This window comes from Malaclemys terrapin, chromosome 1 (assembly GCF_027887155.1).
Source record: "Malaclemys terrapin pileata isolate rMalTer1 chromosome 1, rMalTer1.hap1, whole genome shotgun sequence".
Classification (NCBI taxonomy): Eukaryota; Metazoa; Chordata; order Testudines; family Emydidae; genus Malaclemys; species Malaclemys terrapin.
The window spans coordinates 14,090,409-14,114,599 of record NC_071505.1 but is presented as its reverse complement, the minus strand read 5'-3'; the positions used below and the strand labels follow the sequence as shown (position 1 = coordinate 14,114,599).

The 24,191-nt window shown below is 43.0% G+C and overlaps 1 protein-coding gene across 4 annotated transcripts in view; it reads left to right on the top strand.

Annotated features, from left to right (window-relative positions):
• The window catches only part of USP6NL (USP6 N-terminal like), a 213,217-nt gene that overhangs the window by 148,860 nt on the left and 40,166 nt on the right, over positions 1-24,191 (top strand). For all 4 annotated transcript variants that reach the window (XM_054016532.1, XM_054016540.1, XM_054016528.1 and 1 more), the window contains 3 exons: positions 15,174-15,281; positions 18,201-18,310; positions 23,072-23,120. In XM_054016532.1, coding sequence (XP_053872507.1) covers positions 15,174-15,281; positions 18,201-18,310; positions 23,072-23,120 — 267 coding nt within the window. The remainder of the gene's footprint in view (positions 1-15,173; positions 15,282-18,200; positions 18,311-23,071; positions 23,121-24,191) is intronic.

Genomic DNA, 24,191 nt, shown 5'->3' with positions numbered 1-24,191 from the left:
AAATTAGTTCGAATTTATGGAAGCCGGTTTTATTGAAATCGGTTGTATACAGCCGATTGTGTGTGTCCACACATAAAATGCTCTAGGTGCTCTAGTCGGCGGACCGCGTCCACAGTACGAGGCTAGCGTTGACTTCCGGAGCATTGCACTATGGGTAGCTATCCCACAGTCTCCGCCGCCCCTTGGAATTCTGGGTTGAGATCCCAATGCCCGGATGATGCAAAACAGTGTCGCGGGTGGTTCTGGGTACATGTCGTCAGGCCCCTCCCCCCTCGTCACAGCAACGGCAGACAATAGATTCGCGCCTTTTTACCTGGGTTACCTGTGCAGACAACATACCACGGCAAGCATGGAGCCCGCTCAGCTCAGCTGAGCTCACCGTCACCATATGTCCTCTGGGTGCCAGCAGACGTGGGACTGCATTGCTACACAGCAGCAGCTGCTAACTGCCTTTTGGCGGTAGACGGTGCAGTAGACTGGTAGCCTTCATCGGCGATCTGGGTGCTGGCAGCCATGGGGCCTGCCTTTTGGCAGTAGATGGTGTATTACGACTGTTAACCGTCCTATTACAAGTTGGGTCATCGCACATTAGCAGAGTCTTCCCCGAGCAGCCGATCGTGCAATAGGCCTGAAGACCATTGTCATACACTAACTGCCAAGCGCCCCGTATTTGCTGCCAAGCACCCAGAAAGATGCCGAGGGCTATCAGTCACGCTGCACCGTCGTCTTAAGATGTAAAAAATAGATTTGCTCTGTATTCATTTGCTTCCCCCTCCCTCCGTCAAATCAACGGCCTGCTAAACCCAGGGTTTTCAGTTTAATCTTTGGGGGGACCATTCTGTGTGACAGTTGTTTGTGTTTCTCCCTGATGCACAGCCACCGTTCTTGATTTTAATTCCCTGTACCTGTACGCCATGTCGTCACTCGGCCCGCCCTCCCTCCTTCCCCTAGTCCGTCAGATACTACTTTTGCGCCTTTTCTTTGAATTCTGGGTTGAGATCCCAATGCCCGGATGATGCAAAACAGTGTCGCGGGCGGTTCTGGGTACATGTCGTCAAGCCCCTCCCCCCTCGTCACAGCAACAGCAGACAATAGATTCGCGCCTTTTTACCTGGGTTACCTGTGCAGACAACATACCACGGCAAGCATGGAGCCCGCTCAGCTCAGCTGAGCTCACCGTCACCATATGTCCTCTGGGTGCCGGCAGACGTGGGACTGCATTGCTACACAGCAGCTGCTAACTGCCTTTTGGCGGTAGACGGTGTAGCATGAGTGATAGCCGTGGGGCTGGCAGCCGTAGGGCTGCATTGCACCAGCCCCTTGCCCTTTGGTAGGCGATGGTATATTATGACTGATACCCATCGTCGTCATACTGGAGTGGCTGTCAATCATGGCCACCTGGGCAGACATGTTTCAATGATGATGGCTACCAGTCGTAGTATACTATTTTCTGCCAATTGCCCAGTATTGTCTGCTAAGCACCCAGAAGAGGCCGAGGGCGATGCTGGGTGCTGGCGGACGTGGGGCTGGCAGACGTGGGGCTGCATTGCTACACAGCAGCAGCCCCTTGTCTTTTGGCAGACGATGGTATATTATGACTGGTAGCCTCTCCAGTACGATGATGATGGATATCACTCATGCTGCACCGTCGGCTGCCAGCTTAAGATGTAAAAAATAGATTTGTTCTGTATTCATTTGCTTCCCCTTCCTCCGTGAAATCAATGGCCTGCTAAGCCCAGGGTTTTCAGTTTAATCTTTGGGGGGACCATTCTGTGTGACAGTTGTTTGTGTTTCCCTGTTCCTGTACCTGTACGCCATGTCGTCACTCGGCCCTCCCTCCCTCCCGCCCTCCCTCCTTCTTCTGGTCCATCAGATACTACTTTCGCGCCTTTTTTCTGACCAGGCGCCATAGCTAGCACTGGGATCATGGAGCCCGCTCAGATCACCGCGGCAATTATGAGCACTATGAACACCACGCGCATTGTCCTGGAGTATATGCAGAGCCAGGACATGCCAAGGCGAAACCCGGACCAGCCGAGGAAGCGATTGCAGCGCGGCGACGAGAGTGATGAGGAAATTGACATGGACATAGACCTCTCACAAGGCACAGGCCCCAGCAATGTGGAAATCATGGTGTCACTGGGGCAGGTTCATGCCGTGGAACGCCGATTCTGGGCCCGGGAAACAAGCACAGACTGGTGGGATCGCATCGTGCTGCAGGTATGGGACGATTCCCAGTGGCTGCGAAAGTTTCGCATGCGTAAGGGCACTTTCATGGAACTTTGTGACTTGCTTTCCCCTGCCCTGAAACGCCAAGATACCAAGATGAGAGCAGCCCTCACAGTTGAAAAGCGAGTGGCGATAGCCCTGTGGAAGCTTGCAATGCCAGACAGCTACCGGTCAGTCGGGAATCAATTTGGAGTGGGCAAATCTACGGTGGGGGCTGCTGTGATCCAATTTGCCAGGGCAATGAAAGACCTGGTGATAGCAAGGGTAGTGACTCTGGGCAACATGCAGTCAATAGTGGATGGTTTTGCTGAAATGGGATTCCCAAACTGTGGCGGGGCCATAGACGGAACCCATATCCCTATCTTGTCACCGGAGCACCAAGCCACCGACTACATAAACCGCAAGGGGTACTTTTCAATGCTGCTGCAAGCCCTGGTGGATCACAAGGGACGTTTCACCAACATCAACGTGGGATGGCCGGGAAAGGTACATGATGCTCGCGTCTTCAGGAACTCTGCTCTGTTTCGAAAGCTGGAGGAAGGGACTTTCTTCCCGGACCAGAAAGTGACCGTTGGGGATGTTGAAATGCCTATCGTGATCCTTGGGGACCCAGCCTACCCCTTAATGCCATGGCTCATGAAGCCGTACACAGGCAGCCTGGACAGGAGTCAGGACCTGTTCAACTACAGGCTGAGCAAGTGCCGAATGGTGGTGGAATGTGCATTTGGACGTTTAAAAGCGCGCTGGCGCAGCTTACTGACTGACTCGCTCAGACCTCAGCGAAAAGAATATCCCCATTGTTATTGCTGCTTGCTGTGCGCTCCACAATATCTGTGAGAGTAAGGGGGAGACCTTTATGGCGGGGTGGGAGGTTGAGGCAACTCGCCTGGCCGCTGGTTACGCGCAGCCAGACACCAGGGCGGTTAGAGGAGCACAGCAGGGCGCGGTGCGCATCAGAGAAGCTTTGAAAACGAGTTTTGTGACTGGCCAGGCTACTGTGTGAAACTTCTGTTTTTCTCCTTGATGAACCCTCCAACCCCCCCCCCCCGACCCGGTTCACTCTACTTCCCTGTAAACCAACCACCCCACTCCACCCCACCCTCCCCTCCCCAATTCGAGCACCGCTTGCAGAGGCAATAAAGTCATTGTTTTTTCACATTCATGCATTCTTTATTAGTTCCTCACAGAAGTAGGGGGATAATTGCCAAGGTAGCCTGGGATGGGTGGGGGAGGAGGGATGGAAAAGGACACACTGCATTTTAAAACTTTAACTCTTATTGAAGGCCAGCCTTCTGATGCTTGGGCGATCATCTGGGGTGGAGTGACTGGGTGGACGGAGGCCCCCCCACCGTGTTCTTGGGCGTCTTGGTGAGGAGGCTATGGAACTTGGGGAGGAGGGCTGTTGGTTACACAGGGGCTGTAGCGGCGGTCTCTGCTCCTGCTGCCTTTCCTGCAGCTCAACCATACGCTCGAGCATATCAGTTTGATGCTCCAGCAGACGGAGCATTGACTCTTGCCGTCTGTCTGCAAGCTGACGCCACCTATCGTCTTCAGCCCGCCACTTGCTCTTTTCATCCCGCCATTCAGCCCGCCACCTCTCCTCTTGTTCATATTGTGCTTTTCTCATCTCCGACATTGACTGCCTCCACGCATTCTGCTGTGCTCTATCAGCGTGGGAGGACATCTGCAGCTCCGTGAACATATCGTCCCTCGTCCTACGTTTTCTCTTTCTAATGTTCACGAGCCTCTGCGAAGGAGAAACATTTGCAGCTGGTGGAGGAGAAGGGAGAGGTGGTTAAAAAAGACACATTTTAGAGAACAATGGGTACACTCTTTCATTACAAGGTCGCATGTTTCGGCTTGCAGGCAGCCATGGTAGGCCACAGTGTTTTGGCTTTTTTAACCTTCTTAACATGCGGGAAAGGTTGCAAACAGCAGCGCATTTCCCATATCAAGGATGAATTGGGTTGTCCATTTAAAATGGGTTTTCAATGTAAAAGGAGGGGCTGTGGTTTCCCGGTTAACATGCGGCACAAATACAAGTAAACCACCCCCCCCCATACACACACACACGATTCTCTGGGATGATCACTTCACCCCTCCCCTCCACCGCGTGGTTAACAGCGGGGAACATTTCTGTTCAGAAGAGCAGGAACGGGCGCCTCTGAATGTCCCCTTAATAAAATCACCCCATTTCAACCAGGTGACCGTGAATGATATCACTCTCCTGAGGATAACAAAGAGAGATAAGGAATGGATGTTGTCTGCATGCCAGCAAACACCGGGACCATACGCTGCCATGCTTTGTTATGCAATGATTCCAGACTACGTGCTACTGGCCTGGCGTGGTAAAGTGTCCTACCATGGCGGACGGGATAAGGCAGCCCTCCCCAGAAACCTTTTGCAAAGGCTTTGGGAGTACATAAAGGAGAGCTTTCTGGAGATGTCCCCGGAGGATTTCCGCTCCATCCCCATACACGTTAACAGACTTTTCCAGTAGATATACTGGCTGTGATTGCCAGGGCAAATTAATCATTAAACACGCTTGCTTTTTTGTGTGTAATGTTTACAAATATTTACAAAGTTACACTCACCAGAGGTCTCCTGTGTGCCCTGAGGGTCTTGGGTGAGTTCGGGGGTTACTGGTTCCAGGTCCAGGGTCACAAACATATCCTGGCTGTTGGGGAAACCGGTTTCTCCACTTCCTTGCTGCTGTGAGCTACCTACAGTACCTCCATCCTCATCTTCCTCGTTCCCCGAACCGTCTTCCCTGTGTGTTTCTCCAGTGAGAGAGTCAGAGCACACGGTTGGGGTAGTGGTGGCTGCACCCCCTAGGATCGCATGCAGCTCCGCGTAGTAGCGGCAAGTTTGCGGCTCTGCCCCGGACCTTCCGTTTGCTTCTCTGGCTTTGTGGTAAGCTTGCCGTAGCTCCTTAATTTTCACGCGGCACTGCTGTGTGTCCCTGTTATGGCCTCGGTCCTTCATGGCCTTGGAGATCTTTTCTAATACTTTTCCATTTCTTTTACTGCTACGGAGTTCAGCTATCACTGCTTCATCTCCCCATATGGCGAGCAGATCTCGTACCTCCCGTTCGGTCCATGCTGGAGCTCTTTTGCGATCCTGGGACTCCATCACGGTTACCTGTGCTGATGAGCTCTGCGTGGTCACCTGTGCTCTCCACGCTGAGCAAACAGGAAATGAAATTCAAACATTCGCGGGTCTTTTCCTGTCTACCTGGTCAGTGCATCTGAGTTGAGAGTGCTGTCCAGAGCGGTCACAATGAAGCACTGTGGGATAGCTCCCGGAGGCCAATAACGTCGAATTCTGTCCACACTACCCCAATTCCGACCCGCAAAGGCCGGTTTTATCGCTAATCCCCTCGTCGGAGGTGGTGTAAAGAAACCGGTTTAAAGGACCCTTTAAGTCGAAAGAAAGGGCTTCGTTGTGTGGACGTGTCCAGGCTTAATTCGGTTTAACGCTGCTAAAGTCGACCTAAACCCGTAGTGTAGACCAGGCCTTAGAGGGTCTCATTCCATCTGACATCCCTGCAGTTTTGGTGAGGACTGCTCCTGAAATCAGTACGTTTATAAAGCACTGTAAAGAGAATAGCACCATATTATTGCAGAGCTGTGGACTATAATTGTAGTTGTGAATGTCTTTTGGAAAATGCAGTAATGAGATATTCCAGGAATGCAGAAAAAAGAGAGGAGGTGCAGGCCCTAAAGATAGAACAACCATGAGAACAACTAGTATAAGTAGTTGGGCATCACTTCTGTAGTGACCTTTCACAATGTATAACTGAGAAAGTTTTGCCTTCAAGAAACGACGTTCTGTATATGAGAGTCAATTTATTTGATTATATTCCTCTAAAACTTTTTATTCATAATTGCAAAATACAGTTTTCTTTAATCCTCTCTTTTGTAAAGCTGCTTATCTACTGCTTCCTTAATTCTTTCCTTCTTAATTTTTCAGGTGGAGTTAATGGGAAAGCATTCATGTGTGAGAGAGAAAGAGAGAAATAATTTTTAGGCGAAACTAGATCTGCCACTTCAGATTTAGGAAGTATTTTAGAGGTTATGAAAGATGTAAGACAGAATCCTGGACACTGAATTTCTTCTTTAGTCTTTTATCTCACTATGTTTCCCATATTCCTAACCTGTGTTGCAGAGGTAGGAGTGAGGAAGGGAGATCATTCAGTCCTTAACTTCTCTATTGATACAGCTTACAAAGTGCTAGTTTGAATGGATTGTGAAATCTGACCACTAGGAACTGGACTGAGACCAAACAGCCATCTGAAGGTTAAGATGTCAAGCCGCTGTCAGATTTGAACTGGTGACCTAAATGTGTTCCAAAGTGCCTTAATGGAAACCATCTTTAAGGTAACTCAATAGCTGCATCTCAAAATGAAGCCCGTTGGTTCCAAAATAATTATTATTCAGAAACCTCTTCAAGAACAGGTTGCATTTTCAGACTGTGTAATGGTCTCCTGAAGCTGCATAAACTTCCCTTTTGCCTTTTTCATGTCTGTTGCTTGTCAAAATAAAATACCACTCTTCTCCAGCAACAGCTTCTTATGTAGAAGGTGTCTATCAAATGGCAAAGTTCCTCAATTTCTATGTTCTAGTTCTTGACACCAGTTCTTCTAGTTCATGCTTTTACTTCCTAATTGTATTCTACAGTATAACAAGCCAAGGTACATCAAGCCATCAGTCACTACTCATATTAAAGCTTTCCTGACTTAATGTGCTCACAATTTTCAGGAAAGATTAAATAAAATTCCACTTACTATTTTCCCATTTGAATATTGACAACAGTGTATGTCTGCCTTTCATGGTCTGCCTTCAGCTTTAGTTGAGAAGCTATCCAAAGAGAGAGGAGGAGGGGGAAGGGAAGGAGAAACTGCCAAGAAAAGGTAGCTAAATTTATTTTAGAATTCATAAAGCATGTGATAGTCAAATCTCCACTTGCTTTATGTTCAGTCTCCAAAGCCTGAATAAAGTATCACTTTCCCCTCTCTGAGATTTCAGAAAAAGATAGTGCAGAGCTCTAATGCTTGCGTTCGCCTGTTATTGTTACAAAACCCATGAAAGATGAAATACCTAATGAAGGCTCCATTATAGCAATATATTCCTTTAGGACCTCAGGATTTGATTCTTATCCTTGCCATGACTGATTCTTTTTCAGCTGGTGGCCTCCCTCAGCCTCCTGGGAGCCTGAATGACAATTCTCACTCTTAAAAACTAGGTTTTCTGATAGCTGCCTCATTTCCCTTCCTGGGCCAATTAGATTTGTGAGTTTGCTCTTGCAACATGGCTTGAGAAGTGTCTTGTTTTTGTATTTCTCACAGATATTTTCAGAGTGGCCCACAGAGTATGTGGGAACGTTTTTGGGGTGTGTGCGCAAGTCTCATTAGGTGGTGTGCATTTTACAGTCAGGTAGATTGACTAATCGGCTGTTGTAACAGATCTTGTTGAGTACCCACTTTGTGGCCACTCAAGAGACTGCTGTGAGGGGATCCAGATGCTCACGTTTTAAGCTTCTGGAGTCTGAATAGAGCCCAATCTTGGCACCAGCTCAGGGTGCATAGATCCCTAATTGAGCACCCTGTCCTGAGAGTTTAGACCATGTGGCCCACTGCATAGTCCCCGAAAGCAGTGCTGAGCTCTCAGAATTCCTCTGTAGCTCAAACATACTCTCTCCCAGAACTCCATCAAAGGTATGAGCCTTCTAGGTTACTGTTAACTTTCTCATGGGGCATGTGATAAGGTATAGCGCACAACCCATACAGACTTTGCACAGAATTCAAATACAGTGTTACTCTTTACTTATCACATAAGAAATACAGACCTATAAAGATATAATGAACCCTACATGCATTTCCTCAGTTTCCTCACTAATCCAGACCATTCTTTGGGCTGGGGTCAGAGTCCTTTGAGGCCATTCATTGTTCTTCTGTTGCAATGCATCATTTGTGTGCAGAAGTATGGAGCCTTCTTCCCCCCCCCTCCAGCTCTTCCTCTCTGACTATGGCCTATCCCCCCTTCCCCTCTCCTGCTCAGACTTCCCATGTCTCTCCTTTGAGTCTGCCCCGTGTGAATCCTTTTATATTCTCCTTCTTTTAGTCTGTATATTTGTGCTACTTGGGAAATTTCCACTCTCCAAACTCCCAGCCCCCCTGCAGATCAACTTGGCCTTCCTTCAAAGGTTGAGCTGGTTTTCCACTCCAGCAGTCTCCTTAGCATAACTATTGTGTAGTCAAAACACAATTATTAAAGTTAAGTCCTCCCTATTGTCCTCAGTGTTGTGTACCTGCTGCAGGTCCTGTCTGCAATGGTGGAGACACAGACATAGGGGCTTTCCATGATACAGCAGTTTCAGAAGAACAACTTCGTAATGTCAACCAGAATTCCTAAATTGTACAAACAGATCCCCCAAATCATCACAGATACTCATCTTGCAAAATCAAAATGGGTTTTTAACTTTTCTTTTCCATTTTAATTCATGCCATGTGTTTTCACTTCAGAGTTGGAAAGAACTACTTAAGGATCCAGTTCTATAGCCACTCCTCTCCCTCTTAAAGTCTGGGGGGCATATTCTCAGCTAGTGTAAATTGTCTTATTTCCATTGAAATCTGAGGTCAATTATATCAATAGTGCTATGACAATTTACCCAAGCTGAGGATCAGCCCCAGAGTGTGCCAGATGTAGAAGTCTCCATTTAAAAAAAAATTGATTACATTTTTGTATGTAATACTTGCATAATTTTTTCATCATGTTTAATGCTAAGGGCACTGTTCCAATTTCATAATGCTTTGCTGTTATGGAGAAATATTTTTAGACAGTAACAGTTAACTGAAACATATAATAACCTCTCTAACAAGAAATAGAAATATCTAAACTTAGCACTATAATTTCTTTTAAATCAGATATTGTTATAGTTCGGTTAATGAAAATTCCTCCATGTCTGGAGGACTAATAGTTCTAGTGTGTGTATTTTGTTTTATTTTCTGAATCTAGAGAGAATACAAAATCTGTTTATGATCATGTAAGTCCTATGATAATATACAAAAACAGCTATTTCCAACACATGTATATACCTTATATTTGCTATATAGGGTAATAGCAATGTACAACTTATGGTGATAGACTTAAATATGCTAATGTTCCATTTGCTTTTTCATTTGACCATTCTTTAACAATGTGGTAACTGAAGACTTATCGTAAAGGAGAGGGTTTCTATTGTGTATAGTTCCTGGTTTTGCTGGATATGGTACAGCTCTGTCTCTTTCCTTCTATTAAAAAAAAAAATCGTTCACATTCCTTTCCCTTCTTATTGCCTGTGTAATTGAGCCTATGTCACGAAAGATTTTCTTCCTTCAAAGGAAATATCAATCTTGTTTCTGGCAGCTTTTGAGCTTCTTTCTGTCTCTGAAACCTGTCAGACAATGGGAGTCCTTAATCTAGTGTTCTGTGGTGTTTCTAGTCAGAATCTTGCAACATCTCTCAATAATGAGAGGATCTTCCTCTGTTTAAATTAAGCAATAGTTTGGAGAGCAAAATCAATGGATCTGAGTCTGTAGGGCTTGCAGGGAAGACCAAAATGAGGTGTGGCATTATTCTGCAGGTTGGCTACATGCTTTTCTAGTACTGCAAAACTTCTGATCAAATCAATTAAAAATGTTTGCTCACATCAAAATCTTCCCATAGCTTTGTATAGCCCTGTTGGGTCCTAATATTTTTTCCATGGATGATCTGGTTTGTGAACCTTTCACTTGTTTGTTCAGGTTATTTGTGCTGACTGTTCTTCCAACTTTGCTTCCACAGAAGTTCTGTTAGCCCTTTTATCATCAACCTTCAAGTCAGGATTTCAAAGAGCTGTCCTAGTTGCTGGTTGTTTCAGCCTGAGTGGGCACATAGAGTGGTAGAGTTGCCCACTCTGTTGAGACCCTGGAAACAAATCTCTCTCCTTTCTTAGTGTTACTCATTATCAAAGGGTATTTTGTTTAATAATGCAGTGCTCAGGCCTTTGGCTGTTATTCCATACATGATTCAGTTTTTTTTTATTTTAGCAAGAAGTTTGTATCACAAAGCATAGATTATGGAGTTTCCATTAATTGCAAATTCTTAGTATCCTGCTGACCTCTCCCCACTCTTTCTTTTCCCAACCCTGTGTGGTTATTTGAATATATATCTGCTAGGAATTTTTTCTCCAATGTATAGGTTGTTGATTAAGAGAATAGTTGATGGAAATGGATGAAGAAACATTGTTATGAAATGGCAAAAATGCTAGTTATCAAAGTACACCTGTACTGCAATAATTATCACCTGATTAGGAGAAGGGCATTATGTAGGGGACTGGTAATAGGATATGAGCTTTAACTTACTGATTACTAGATCAATTCCAGCCTTTTTTGATAGCTACTGAAAGTCATTACTGTCTGATGGCTGTTGGATGAACTTTCCGCAGTTGGGAATGGGTTGGGCAGGGAGAGCAGTGGGTTGTGATTGGCTGGATGGGCATGGTGCCAGGCTATGATTGGCTGGGCTCTGTCCCCCTCCTCATGAGGGTGGTGAGCGTTCTCTCAGTGGGTTAAATTCAAATTGGCAGTGAGCAGTTTCCACAGATTAAAAAAAAAAAAAAAAAGAGGGACATCAGGGCTTGTCAAATGGCACCCGGACACAAGCTGAAACCTGGACTGTCTGAATGAGTGGCAACCCTACTGGTGGGACTGTTGACTAAAGCTGGGTCTACACTTAAAAGTTTTACAGGCTAGGGGTCTGATTGTTTACTGAAATAGTTAAACTGGTAAAAGCCCTAGTGTGGATGCAGTTAAGTCAGCTGAATAAAGGTGCCTCATACCAGTATAGTTAAAGTAGCAAAACTTTGTAATGTAAAGAAGGCCTTACAATACTGCTGTCACCATGTCTTTCTGTGTATAAACAGAGTATTGCAGCCTCCAAGATGGGCAATCCAATTCCTTTTACAAGCAACAAATGTCACCCAAAAATTTTAAATGAAAATTCTCACCCAAGCATTTGCCGGCTTTTTAACATGCATGAAGCTGACTAAATCATGTAGAAATTTAGGTTATGGAATAATAGCAGCAAAATGTGTTGTGTATAAATTCTAGCATATACAAGCGTGTCTGATTGTGCCTTTTGACAGCAAGCTTTTTGAGGTTGGCAATCGTTCTGGTTGATATGAATTTACTTTTTGGAATGGTGAAGGATTCTGTACATCTGCCTTGTATTGTAGAGATGGCAATTGAATGATAAATTCCCCTATCTTTGAGAAACTCTAACTTGGCCACTACTCTTCATGCTTTTTAGCCTTCCATATTGTACCTGGGAACGGGCCTCTGGTCCTTGGATTTTTAAAAATTTAAATAATTGTCTAGTCTCTCTAGTACATTCCTAAACCTAAAGCTTGGATCTGAACTACTTGATAATGTATCTTTAAGATAGGGAGTTCTGTTGCCCAAATAACCTAAGGCAGTGTTTCCCAAACTGGGGTTCATGAACCCCTGGGGGTTCGCAGAACATTACAGGGGGTTCACCAGAAAAAATTCACTAATGGCAGCCAGAGGACCCCGGGCATTGGAGGCAGCAGGTGAGACCTGGTTGCAGAGAAGACAGCCCGAGCTTCAGGGAGAGCGGGGCTGGGCCCTGCCCCTGTCAGTGGGGGAGCCGGCAGCCCAAACCCCAGCGCTCCACGCGGGGCTGGCAGTTGGGGTCAGCAGCCCGAGCCCCGGCGATCAGCGGGACCTGCAGCCCGAGCTCAGTGGACCAAGGCGGTCAACGGGGTCCAGCAGCAGGAGCCCCACGAAGTGCAGATCCAGCAGCCCAGACCCTGGCGCGGGGCCAGTAGCCTGAGCCCTGTGGTGGACAGGGTGGCAGCTGAGACCCCTGTCCTTGTCAGACAGGGGAAGTTGGCATCGAGGGCAGAGTGAACAGGGGCCACGCTGTACGTGGGGGATGGTCCAAGCTAATTTGTCCCTCGCAGGGCACCCTTGTGGCAGAAGTAAAGCTGTTTGTGATCAAAACCAGCCGGAAGCACGTTGTAGCCAGTGTAGCAGTGTTAAGGTGCCTCAGTAATTGTCATTTTCTCTGGAGTGCTGTTTTGCTTCAGTGAGACTTGAGTGAATCTTCTCATTTTCCAGTTTGTTGGTTGTTAGCAGTCTGTGTTACCAGACCTGAGACTTTATCTTTCTCCAGTGGTTCCGGACTTCCAAGAGCTATGCAGAGCAAAGCAAGCGCATCCATCACACTGAGGAAATTTAAACCTAAATCCCTGGAAATATTCATTTTTAGGAGGGGGTTCGCGGGCTGTTAAAGTTTGGGAACCACTAGCCTAAGGTTTACCCCGTGGCTTGTTTACTAGCCTTTCTCCTCTGGAAACTTGAGTTAAAATCACAAGTAAGACTAAGATTCTCTCTTTGGGGTGGGAGAATTGTTTTTAAATTGTTGCCTAGATTACAATCATAATTCATACAGATGCTTTATGTATGCAGTAACTTGTCACTTGATCTGTTGCGACTTTCAAAGCATATTAAAAAAAAAAATCCAATAGATCTAATATTGAATTACCTCTCATTTGGTTTATAGTCAATGTTTTAGCCGCATTAAATGACTACAAAACCAGTTACCAAATTTCAGAAGAAAGATCTATGTTTTTTAATTATGCTGATATTGTGTACTGTCTCATGCTTTCAGTTATGATATACTAGGATAATGGGTGAGAAGAAATGCAGTACACAGTAAGAGTCAGTCTAGATTTTCTGTGATATAATAACAGCAAAATCTTTAGATGCACAAGTACTACAGTGGGGGGTACAACATAAGACGCTGGAAATGGAAAAGTAAATAGAAACTATTCATTCTTAACCTCCAGTCCATTTGTCCAAATATATACTTTTTAAAATTTTCAATATCCATCCTACATATTCCTCTGGGGGTGTATGGCGTGGGAGTGTGTGTATATATATTAAAAAAACTCAAAATATATGAACTCAAAGATATTTTTATGTTAAAGTCACATATTGGTCAGGTTTATATCTTCAAGTATATTAACACCGGAACATGCTGCTTGCTCCATAGGGGAATGAGAAATGTATTGCACTGGATATAGGAGCATCAGAACTATTTGGTTTAATACTGGCCTATTGTTTACTATTTTAATGATCTTTCTACTGCTAACCAACAGGGATTTTTGCTTACCACAGAGCTATTGAGACCTGCTGTGGGTGAGGTGCATGTGCTTGCTTAACCATATCTCCAAAAGGATACTATTTTGTAGATGGCATTCAAAGAAATACCATCATTTAAAAGCATTGTTTCCAGGAATGATTGGAATGATTTTGTAAGTGGGAAGAATGCTCCAGAGTATCATCCATTTCTGTTCTTTATCTCCTTTCCTTCCCTCAAAGGGTTCCACACCGGGCCACAAATCCTGTGGCAAATGGAGGGTTGGATGCGTCCTCACTGAACCAACCTTTACTTCTTCTGGTTCATGCTGGGCTTTTCCAGTGTTTGACAATTTTGGTGGGGGTGTTTCCTGTAGCCCAAGTACAGTAGCATGTTTTAGAGGCAGTACTTCCAAAAAGAATGGAAAAACACGGTGGTTGCTTTTATGTGCTGGTGGATGGGCTGTGTAATTGGAAGGAGATGTACAAGGACTGAGTTGTGCCTTTCTCCCCCATTTCTCATCCTTTCTGTATGTGTCTTAGTGTAACAACATATCTATGGGGAAATTAATTTGTATTGCATAATTAAAACTAACTTTCACAACATGTATTGGCATTGAATCGGGCAATACTATTACATCATGACTATCTACCATGCAGTATTTGTCACCGCAGCCAAAAGCATTAAATCCTCTGAGAATGCATTTTTGTATAATTTGTAAGTCATAATGCACAGCTAAGTGGAAAAAATGTCTGATTACTTATTAGTTGACTCTGATCAGATCTCTCCAAATGTGACAGTTACCAGAATATCTAACCTGAAATCTGTTAGTTTGATATGTAATATTTCCTGTATTTGTGGTGGTCTTATACTTGCATGCACTTCAACTCAGGATAAGTCTACACTGCAATCAGGAGGTTTGAGTGTAGTTCCTGTAGGCATACTTGAGCTAGCTAGAGATCAAAGCTGGTTTGAGTAACAATAGCATTGTAGCCATGGCAGCAGGGGCAGCGGGACGGCTAGCCTCCTGTGTACAGCCCTGCCCAGGACCATGGGGACATACTCAAGTAGCTAGCCATGCTACCACCCATGTTGCTGTGGCTACATTTTGAGCTAAATCAAAAGTCGTCTTGGGTATGACACATGAGCTGCGCTCACACCTCCTGATTGTTGTGTAGACATACCCTCAGTGTTTAGTCCCACAAGAAATTTTCAAAAAGGATAGTGCCACATGTTTTGAGTATTACTATTTTTCAGAGTTGTTGTATATATGGATTATCTTTTTTTCACCTCTCAGAAACTTTAACTTCTTAATTCACACTGCATAATAATAGCGAGTTACATGTGGACTACTTTGGAACTAATTTTGTTTGAGCTTATGTACAGTGCCAGACTGACAACGCTTCAGTTCTCTACTCGTGGAATAAGTATAGCACAGGCAGCAGCAATGTAAGTTTCTCCAACTAGTCCTGCCATTGTGCATGTCCTGACCTGAAGAGCCTCTTCCAGGAATGAGAGGATAGTTCGGTCTCCATGTCTAGTCCTTGGCCTCTCTACTAAGGCTGCCAACAGGGACCCCAGTTACCAGTATTTATTAGACACGCTGAAGTTGCCAAAATACTTCCAGTACTACTTCAGAGCTGATTGATAATATTATGACCTTCTCCTTTTAATAATAATGCTTGATGCAGGGAAGGCCCTCACTCAGCTCAAGGTTTTCTGGCTTGTTCTGCATTTATATTATTTTTTTTCTTTTTACAGTTCCATAGGAGAATTTATAAAGGAATCCCACTGCAGCTGAGAGGTGAAATCTGGTGTTTACTACTTGATGTCCCTAAAATGAAAGAAGAAATGAAAGACTTTTATAATGTGAGTTTGCAAATTTCCCCTTAGAATTGCCAATCACAAACTCTTAGATCCTGGGAAATATTGAGCTTTTATTTTATGCAATGTATCAAAAGGAGAAGAAATTGTATTTAACTGTGTTTTCAACTCTGTAGTCAAAGAGAAACCCATGCGGGCTCAGCATTTGACCCAGTTATTTGGGGGTTTGTAATGTATGTAATTCTTCTGATTCCTTCCCCCATCAATAAAATAATTAAAGTGCAGTTCTACTCAGAGAAATGACTATAAAAGTAGCATCATTTACTCAGCAGAATCTTTTCCCAGATTCTCGTTCCCCACCCCTCCCCCCCAAAACGCCCTATCGGTTTAATTCAGTGAAAAAAGTAATTTTAGGAGGGGAGCTTTGCGTGTGGGTTTTTTCCCCTTTTGTTTTTTACTCTTATTCCAGAATGACTCCTTATTCTGAATTAGCTTAATCCACTTTGGAAACGTATTAAGTTAATTTGAAATAAGAACATTCAAACAATAAGGAATATAGTTCATCCACTTCAAATTCACCCCCTGCTTTATTCTGGATTCATTTTCATGTACGGACAAGCCCTAAAAAACCCCTGAAGCCCTGTAAGATTGATTTCTGCTTTGCAGAAGGAGGCAGCAATAGGTGAAAGACCATACTAATCACTAGCCAGAAAGTAAGCTTGAAGCACTAGATCTCATGATCCAGCCCTCATCTGGTGAAACTTTGGCAGTGGTTCCCACTGTTCTCTTGGAGCTGGAGGCAGATTTCTTTAAAAAGAAAGTATGGTGGTAAATAAAAATTTCAGTAAGTTTTAAAAATAAAACAATTACTGGGTTGTTTGACTTCAGAGGAGTTTCATGTATTTGAATGATTGGTCAGAGGGAAAACATTAAAATCAAGCTTTGGGAATAACCAAGATGAATTAATTTAATGTTTGTAAAGCACTTTGAAGATGTAAAGTACTCCGCAAATGCTTATTAAAACAGAACCTTGTTAATTTGCAGTAATTACTGGGGGAGGATATTGCAATTTACTGAATTTCGAGAACTTAAGAGAACAAGCACAATAAAAATAAACAAAGCTAGGTATCATGAAATGTGCTTTATTGATTTATTTTGGCATCTGTATTTTAGTTTATTATAATATTTCATAATGTCCTAGCCAATGTTCTAATGGAGGAAAGCACATTTCTGTAGGGTTTTTTTGGTAAATGTATTTTAAGTCTTTGGCTTTTGAGACCCATTTCAGCTATCTGTTGCTAAATCTTTGCTGAGAAATGGAGGTAGTAATTTTATATAAAATATGGATAAGTGAGGTTCTGCTGAATTCACACAAGAATGAATATGCCTGTTATAAATCTAAAAGAATTTACAAGTTAGTCACAGAAATTTGTGATGGGGGAACTTTCTACATAGAAAGTATGCCTAGACACAAGAATAACTTTTTGGTACACTGTCATATTAATACTGTACAGGTTCAATTAGTGTGGTGTATCAGGCATTTGGAGGACAAAGATGAAAATATTAAGGAAAATGTCAAACAAGGAGGAGACCTATTCTGTGACGAATACATATAAGATATAGGAGAAGATCCTTTTTCTAGTGTGGAAGTGAGGATATATTTGGCGTTCTTTGGTTATGATTGTCAGTCTAACCCCCAAAAGGGGATAGACACAGAAGCACTGTCTATCTACCTCCCATCCTACAATATATCTTAAATTTAAAATTGTATTGGGAACTTGTAAAGTGATTATACAATTCAACCCAAACAACATACTGAGAAGTGAAATACAAAAACAAACAGAGAAAGAAACCCAATCTCTAACTTAGGGCTTGTCTATACTTACCGCGCTGGTTTGGCGGCAGGCAATCGAACTTCTGGGTTCGATTTATCGCGTCTAGTCTGGACGCGATAAATCGAACTCAGAAGTGCTCCCCGTCGACTCCGGTAATCCTGCTCGCCGCGAGGAGTACGCGGAGTCGACGGGAGAGCCTGCCTGCCGGGTCTGGATGGCGGTAAGTTCGAACTAAGGTATGTCGACTTCAGCTACGTTATTCACGTAGCTGAAGTTGCGTACCTTAGTTCGATTTGGGAGTTTAGTGTAGACCAAGCCTTAGATATTGCCAAAGTGCCAGACCTGTAAGTAAAACAACGAAACCTGTAAGCTAATGCTGTCATAGCAGTCTTCATTTATCCTTTTCTGCCTTGGTAGGATTTTATTAAGGCTTCTCATAATAATGCTGAAAAAAGTCATAATCCAATTTGGAAAGGTGCCAGCTATCTGCAAAGTTGGGAAATTAAAAACTATACTCCTGAGGGAATTCTGTACCAAACATTTAAAAATTGTGTGCCAAAAAAAATAAAAATCCTGCAAATTTTATTTGTCAATAAATAATTGTGGACACTTCAGCATGGCAGTGGGGAGCACAAGCCACTGGCTGCATGGAGTTGGGAGATCACTTTGCAGCCACCTTTCCACCCCCCCAGGACAAGGACTCGGTGGTGAGGCTGCACCCGACCCTGACACAGTGCCAGGGCTGGACCTGCTTCAGAAACACCCCGGGGGGAGCACAATCACCACTAGGATCCAGGAGGCAGCGTTTGAGTACCAACTTCCTTCAGCCGGGCAACTCTGCGCTGACAGAAATGGGGGAAAGGTGGCAATGGCATGTGCCCCTGCATGCTCGCCCATGTTTTGCCGCTGTTGGGGGGACAATGCCCCCCCCCATTACGCCCATGTGTGTCCCCACCCCCAACTCCCGCGTGGCTTTTCTTTGCTTCCCCTATAATAAGCATTGTAAGTTCACAGATTACAAATGTTTTTGTCCACTAATAAATTCTGTGGCTTTAAGCAGTTTCTCTTCCTATTTTAGATGTCAGCAGAGTTTTGCCTAATTTCTTTTCTTTATTGCCATTTTTCCTAGAAATTAAAACATCGAGCACGAGGGTCTTCACCAGATATCCGGCAAATCGATCTTGATGTAAATCGAACATATAGGGATCATATCATGTTTAGAGACAGATATGGTGTTAAGTAAGTGAATAAAAATATATTTAATTCAGTCATTCCTGGTTTGTCTTTCAGATAGATTTGACCTACCTAAGACTCCTTTTACTACCCAAGAAGTATGACAGAGCTTTGAATGTAAAAGTTTCAGATTTCAGAAAGTACCACATACAGCTTAAAGGAATGTAGTCTCTGAATAGTTCAAAATCAGCTTGTTTAATTTCCAACCTGCTAGCTTTACCCTTTAACGTATTAAAGCTCTGGCCACTGGAAATCTAAAGGAAAAAATCTAAATTCTTATCCCCCAGATGCTGTAGACATTTTTACAAAATCTGAGAAAATTTGTTGGCCTCTATTTAAAACAAATTCAAAGCACAAGAAAAGACTAAATTCTTTAATAAATTATGTATACCTTTATAGAGTAATGTTGTTAAAAAAAAATGTTTTTCTTACTTCTCTGATAACTTTAATCTCTCCCCTCTAGCCTTTTAGCCTTCTCCTAGATTTTCTGTATTTTCCCTCTTTCAGAGTGTAGTTTTGAGAACCAAATAAAGCAACTTTTTAGCTATGAACATGTAATATATTTATATAATTAAACCTTGCCACCTTAATCTTTCAGACTTTTTTTGCAATATTTTGTTTTACAGTTGTTGGATAAAGAATATTAGTTAACTATTTCACAATTTAAACATCTTTAACATAAACATACCAAATGACAGCATTGTTCTTAGGCTTCAGGGTCAACACCCCCATTGAGATGAATGAGGCCTGGTCTACACTGGGGGGAGTGGGGATCGATCTAAGATACGCAACTTCAGCTACAAGGATAGCATAGCTGAAGTCGACTTATCTTAGATCGACTTAGAGTTACTTACTTCGCATCCTCACGGTACGGGATCGACGGCCGCGGCTCCCCCTGACTGGAGCTCAGCAGTTGACGTGAGAGCGATCGGGGATTGATTTATCGTGTCTACACTACACGTGATAAATCGGTCCCCGATAGATCGATTGCTACCCACTGATCCGGCAGGTAGTGTAGACGTACCCTTAGACACATCTCACTCCTCTTCAAATGTATCATTTCATTCTTTTTCAGTAGCTTCTGGAAGACCTCACTGCATTTGTTCACTTTCCAAAGGTTATATTCACAGTTATAAGTGCGATAAACTAAAATGTGTTGTTTTGTTTACTACTTTGTTGTTCATATTATTGTAGAACGTTGCGTAGGATACTTCACAGACAAGTAAAAAATACCCCAAGATTTGTGTCCTTGGGAACGTAGAGTATAAATGAAATCCTTAAATTCTGTAGAAATCTAGAAATAAACATTTTGAGTAGTGACCCTAAATCTGGGGTAGATGGTGGAATTTCCACATTGTGTACTTCTAATGGCATTTGGTGAAAGTGCAGTAACCATATCCTGCACTGTAATGGAGTCCAGTTATTTTTTTTCCTGAAAGTAAATTGCTTACCTTTTCAACAGTTTGCATTCTTCTGAATGTTTTTGTGCTCATCCTATTTTAGGCCTTTAGTGGGAACATTTAGGGTAAATAGTATTAAAATGTTACTAGTTAAAGCTAGTTAATGTTAGACAATAATAGTAATATTGTGCCCTTTACATTTAGTTTTCGTTTGGCTACTTTCTTCCATCTGATTTGTGCAGCGTCCCTGTGAAGTTTGACACCTCATAATTAGGGCCCAACCAAATTCAGGGTCCATTTTGGTCAATTTCACAGCCAGAGGGTTTTAAAGTTAGTCAATTTCATGTTTTCAGGTGTTTACATTGAAATTTCACGGTGTTGTAACCATGGGGGTCCCGACCCAAAGGGGGATCGTGGGGGGGTTGCAAGGCTGTTGTAGGGGGGTTGCTGGATTGCCACACTCACTCCTATGCTGCCTTCAGAGTTGGATTCCAAAGGTAGCAGCTGTGGAGCTTCCTGCAGCCAGAGGAGGTTCGTGGAGGTGGGTCTGATCTCCCCCGTGCTGCTGGAGCACCCCAGTTGAGGGCTCCTAGCTATTGGTCCCAGCCAGGCTGGGGAGGGACAGGACGTCCTCTTCCCCTACACAGCCACTCTTTGGGGAGATCAGTTCCACTTCCAGGTACCTCCCCTGGCTGCAAGAAGCTCTGCAGCTGTACTCTCTGAAGGCAGCGCAGAAGTCAGGGTGGCTTCTTCCCCTGCATGGCCACTCTGAGAGTTTGGTCCAAGTCCAGGTTCTAAAATCTGTGGAAAAAGATGAACAGAATTGCTCAAACATGATGATGACTGGCACTTAGTTTGTTCTGCTAAAAATAATTTAAAGCAATGTAGCTTCAATATAAATAGTTTAAAAAGCAAGTTCAATATTTCATTGTTAAAACAACAGCAATCAAAACTGTCAGAATATTTTGCTTAAGTATATACCTAAAGATTAACAAAAAGAAATTAGTGAAGGAAGCATGTTTGTGTAGAAGGGAAATAATGTGTGTGCATGCATGTGCACACATACTATTGAAGAAGAATAATTTTATGTCTGATCAAAGATGTCTGCTCAGTTAAATCCTATAGCACTTACCCTAGGAGAAGTTAAACCAAGATTTTCTAATCTAATGTAGTCTTAATTTAATTTTCATGTGTCTGACATATGAAAGTGTAGTGTTTCATACATACATTGACATTAAACCTCGAGAGAAAGCTGAATGCGCTTTTTTGTTTTAAAATTCTTAAACTGAATTAATGAAGTGTGATGCAGTTTTTTAAAATGCAGAACACAATCTGTTTATGAAACCCACGTTTAGATATGAATGGAGCCTTTACTCACCTCTTTGTTTATCTGCCAGTGCAGATTGTCTTTAAAATGTCCCCCATTTTCCTTGTGAAGTGGGTCTGTGTTGGATGAATAAGAAGAAATATGTGGTTAAATGCAAATTTTCTTCAAATGAAAATAAACATGCTTTAATCACCCAATGCAATCAAAGACCAAATAAAGTGAAAGACAGAAATTGTCCTTTGAAAGAAATAAGACTCAAGTTTAATGTCTAGTACCATAATAATTCATCATCATTCAATAGTTAAAGGAAGGTAGAAACTGAAGTCCAACTTCCATTCTTTTGCCCATATTGTTTCTCTGGCAATCATAAAACTTTGGAATCAAAGTGCATGAGTTTAGGGCTTAAAAACCAAAAAAACAACACACCCCACAATACACACACACACACACATTCCTGACCTCTGTACAGCGTTAACAGCACACCCACACATGTTTATAAATAAGTGGTATCTACTCACATAATCATGCAGTGAGCATGTTCAGAGGAAACACTGTTAATTGACCTAGGGGAAGCGCTCGCCAAGGTTAACAGATTATTCCCTCCCATCTCCATTAACGGGAAACATAACATTTTTGTTTGACAGTCAGCAGAAGAGTAAACAGACATTTACAAGTTTTGGTTCAGGGATGGGGAAGGGGAAGAATGCATTGGGGATGCAGGATAGCTGATTAGACCTGTGCAAAACTCAGCAATTTCATTTCTATGGTTTTTAGTTTTGGTTGATATTGGCTCACATTCCCAGACTCTTAAGTTCTGAACAAACCTTGAAGTTTGTTTGCTGAAGTTTACACACAGTTCCAGCAAATCTTGGATTTCTTTATGAAAGTTCTGCATAACTCTACACTCAACATTACTTAACTCCTAAATTGGAGAGGAAGCAGAATTCACACTTTCAATTTTAATAGATTAACAAATAGTACTTAGAACATGATGGGGTAATATAGAAAGAAAAAGGGAGAGTAATTATTAAATAGGGCAAAGCTTTCTCAAAGCATGTATGAGAGTCAGCAAGTTGCGTAAGACCAGGCACAGGAATAGGAGTTCGTCTCCCAAGTGTTGTTCTTGGGTCTGTCACTGATGCACTGTGGGACCTCAGGAAAGTCATATAGGCCTAAATTTTCAAATTGGTCTCTAGTTTTGGGTGCCTCAATTTTTGAGTGCCCAGCTTAAGACACATTGGGCCTGTTTTGTTTGAGAACAGCTGAACCTCCGTAGCTCCCGCTGAAATGAATAAAAGCTGTTCGTGCTCAGCAATTCTAAGAATCGGATCCAAGGAGTCTCATATCGGGCACGTAGGGTTGCCAATTTTGGTTGGACGTATTTCTGAAGGTTTCATCGCATTACCATCTTTAATGAAAGATTAATTTTTAATTCCTGGATACTTCAGGGCAATCCTGGAGGGTTGGCAACCCTACTGACATGCAAAACTAGTGGATGCTTTGAAAATGTAACTCTTACCCAGTTTATGCCTCAGTTTCCCCAGCTGTAAAATTGATGTGTTTCCCCACTCATCTCCTAGAGGTGTTACATTATTAGTTATTATTTAAGTACTTTGAACATGGTAAATTCATGGTGGTTAAGTCCATTAATGGCTATTAGCTAGGATGGGTAAGGAATGGTGTCCCTAGCCTCTGTTTGTCAGGGGGTGGAGATGGACGGCAGGAGAGAGATCACTTGATCGTTACCTGTTAGGTTCACTCCCTCTGGGACACCTGGCATTGGTCACTGTTGGTAGACAGGATACTGGGCTGGATGGTCTGACCCAGTATGGCTATTCTTATGTTCTTATGTAAACCATTATAAGTAGTAGGTATTGTTTGATTCTATTACATCTGTTTTGATTATGAAGTATATTTCTCTGTTTTGGAAATTAGACAAATTGGAGAAACAGATATTCAGAAAGTAGATTCAGTAGCTTTCTGTTTTTTATTAAAAACAATATTAAATATTTTCATTTACTTACGGTTTTGTTTCTCCAGGCAACAATCCTTATTCCATGTTTTAGCTGCATATTCAATATATAATACGGTAAGTCATGTTTCATGTACACTTGAGATCAAATATGGGTCTTTTAAACAATGTTGCAAAAGTTACTGAAAATACTTCTCAACTTACATAAAGATCTGAACTGTTGCCAGCTCAATCTGGCTGTTGTAGGGTTGGGAGCTTGAGTTCAAACACTGTTTGGTGCTTGAGTTCAAACACTGTTGAAGCGGCGGCCAGCACGTCCCTGCAGCCCCTTCGCCTGCAGGTGCCACTTCCCACAGCTCCCATTGGCCGAGAACAGAGAACCGGGAGCTGCGAGGGGCAGTGCCTCCAGACGGTCAACATCAGCAAAATGTCTCTCAGCCTCCAATCAGATTATCCCGATGGGCCGCAGGTTGCTCACCACTGCTATATGCCATTGTAAACAGTCTCATCATACCATTGCCTCCATAAACTTATCAAGCTCAGTCTCGAAGCCAGTTAGGTGTTTTGGCCCCACTACTTCCCTGGGAAGGCTGTTCCAGAACTTCACTCCTCGGATGTTTAGAAACATTCATCTAATTTCAAGCCTAAATATATTGATGGCCAGTTTATTTTGTCAACACTGGCGCTTAACTAAGAACTCCTCTCCCTCCCTTGTATTTGATCCCACTGACATTTACAGAGAGCAATCATATCGCCTTCCTTCAGCCTTTTCTTAGGCTAAACAAGCCAAGCTCTTTGAGTCTTCTCTCGTAAGGTAAGTTTTCCATTCTTGTCCTGAATGGCGGTGCTTTCCCAAACTGGGGTTTTTAGATCTCGTGTTATGTGCCAGAAACGTTCCTGGTTTGTAGCATTTAATTCTGAGTTGCCTATTAAAAACGTAAGTAATGTAAATGTTGTCAGATGTCCACTTCTGTGCTTACTCATTTATGCCCCCATGCTGCAAACATTTTTATAGTTGTTTAACTTTACACAGCTAATATTACTGTTTTTAATTCTAAAATTATGTTTTCTGTCATTTAATAGGTGCCCTAGATTTTTGATTGTACGGTGTTTAGGGTTACAATTAGGATTAAACCTCTGACAGGGACTTTCTTTGTTTTCCACAGCACAGTGTTTGGATTAACTAAT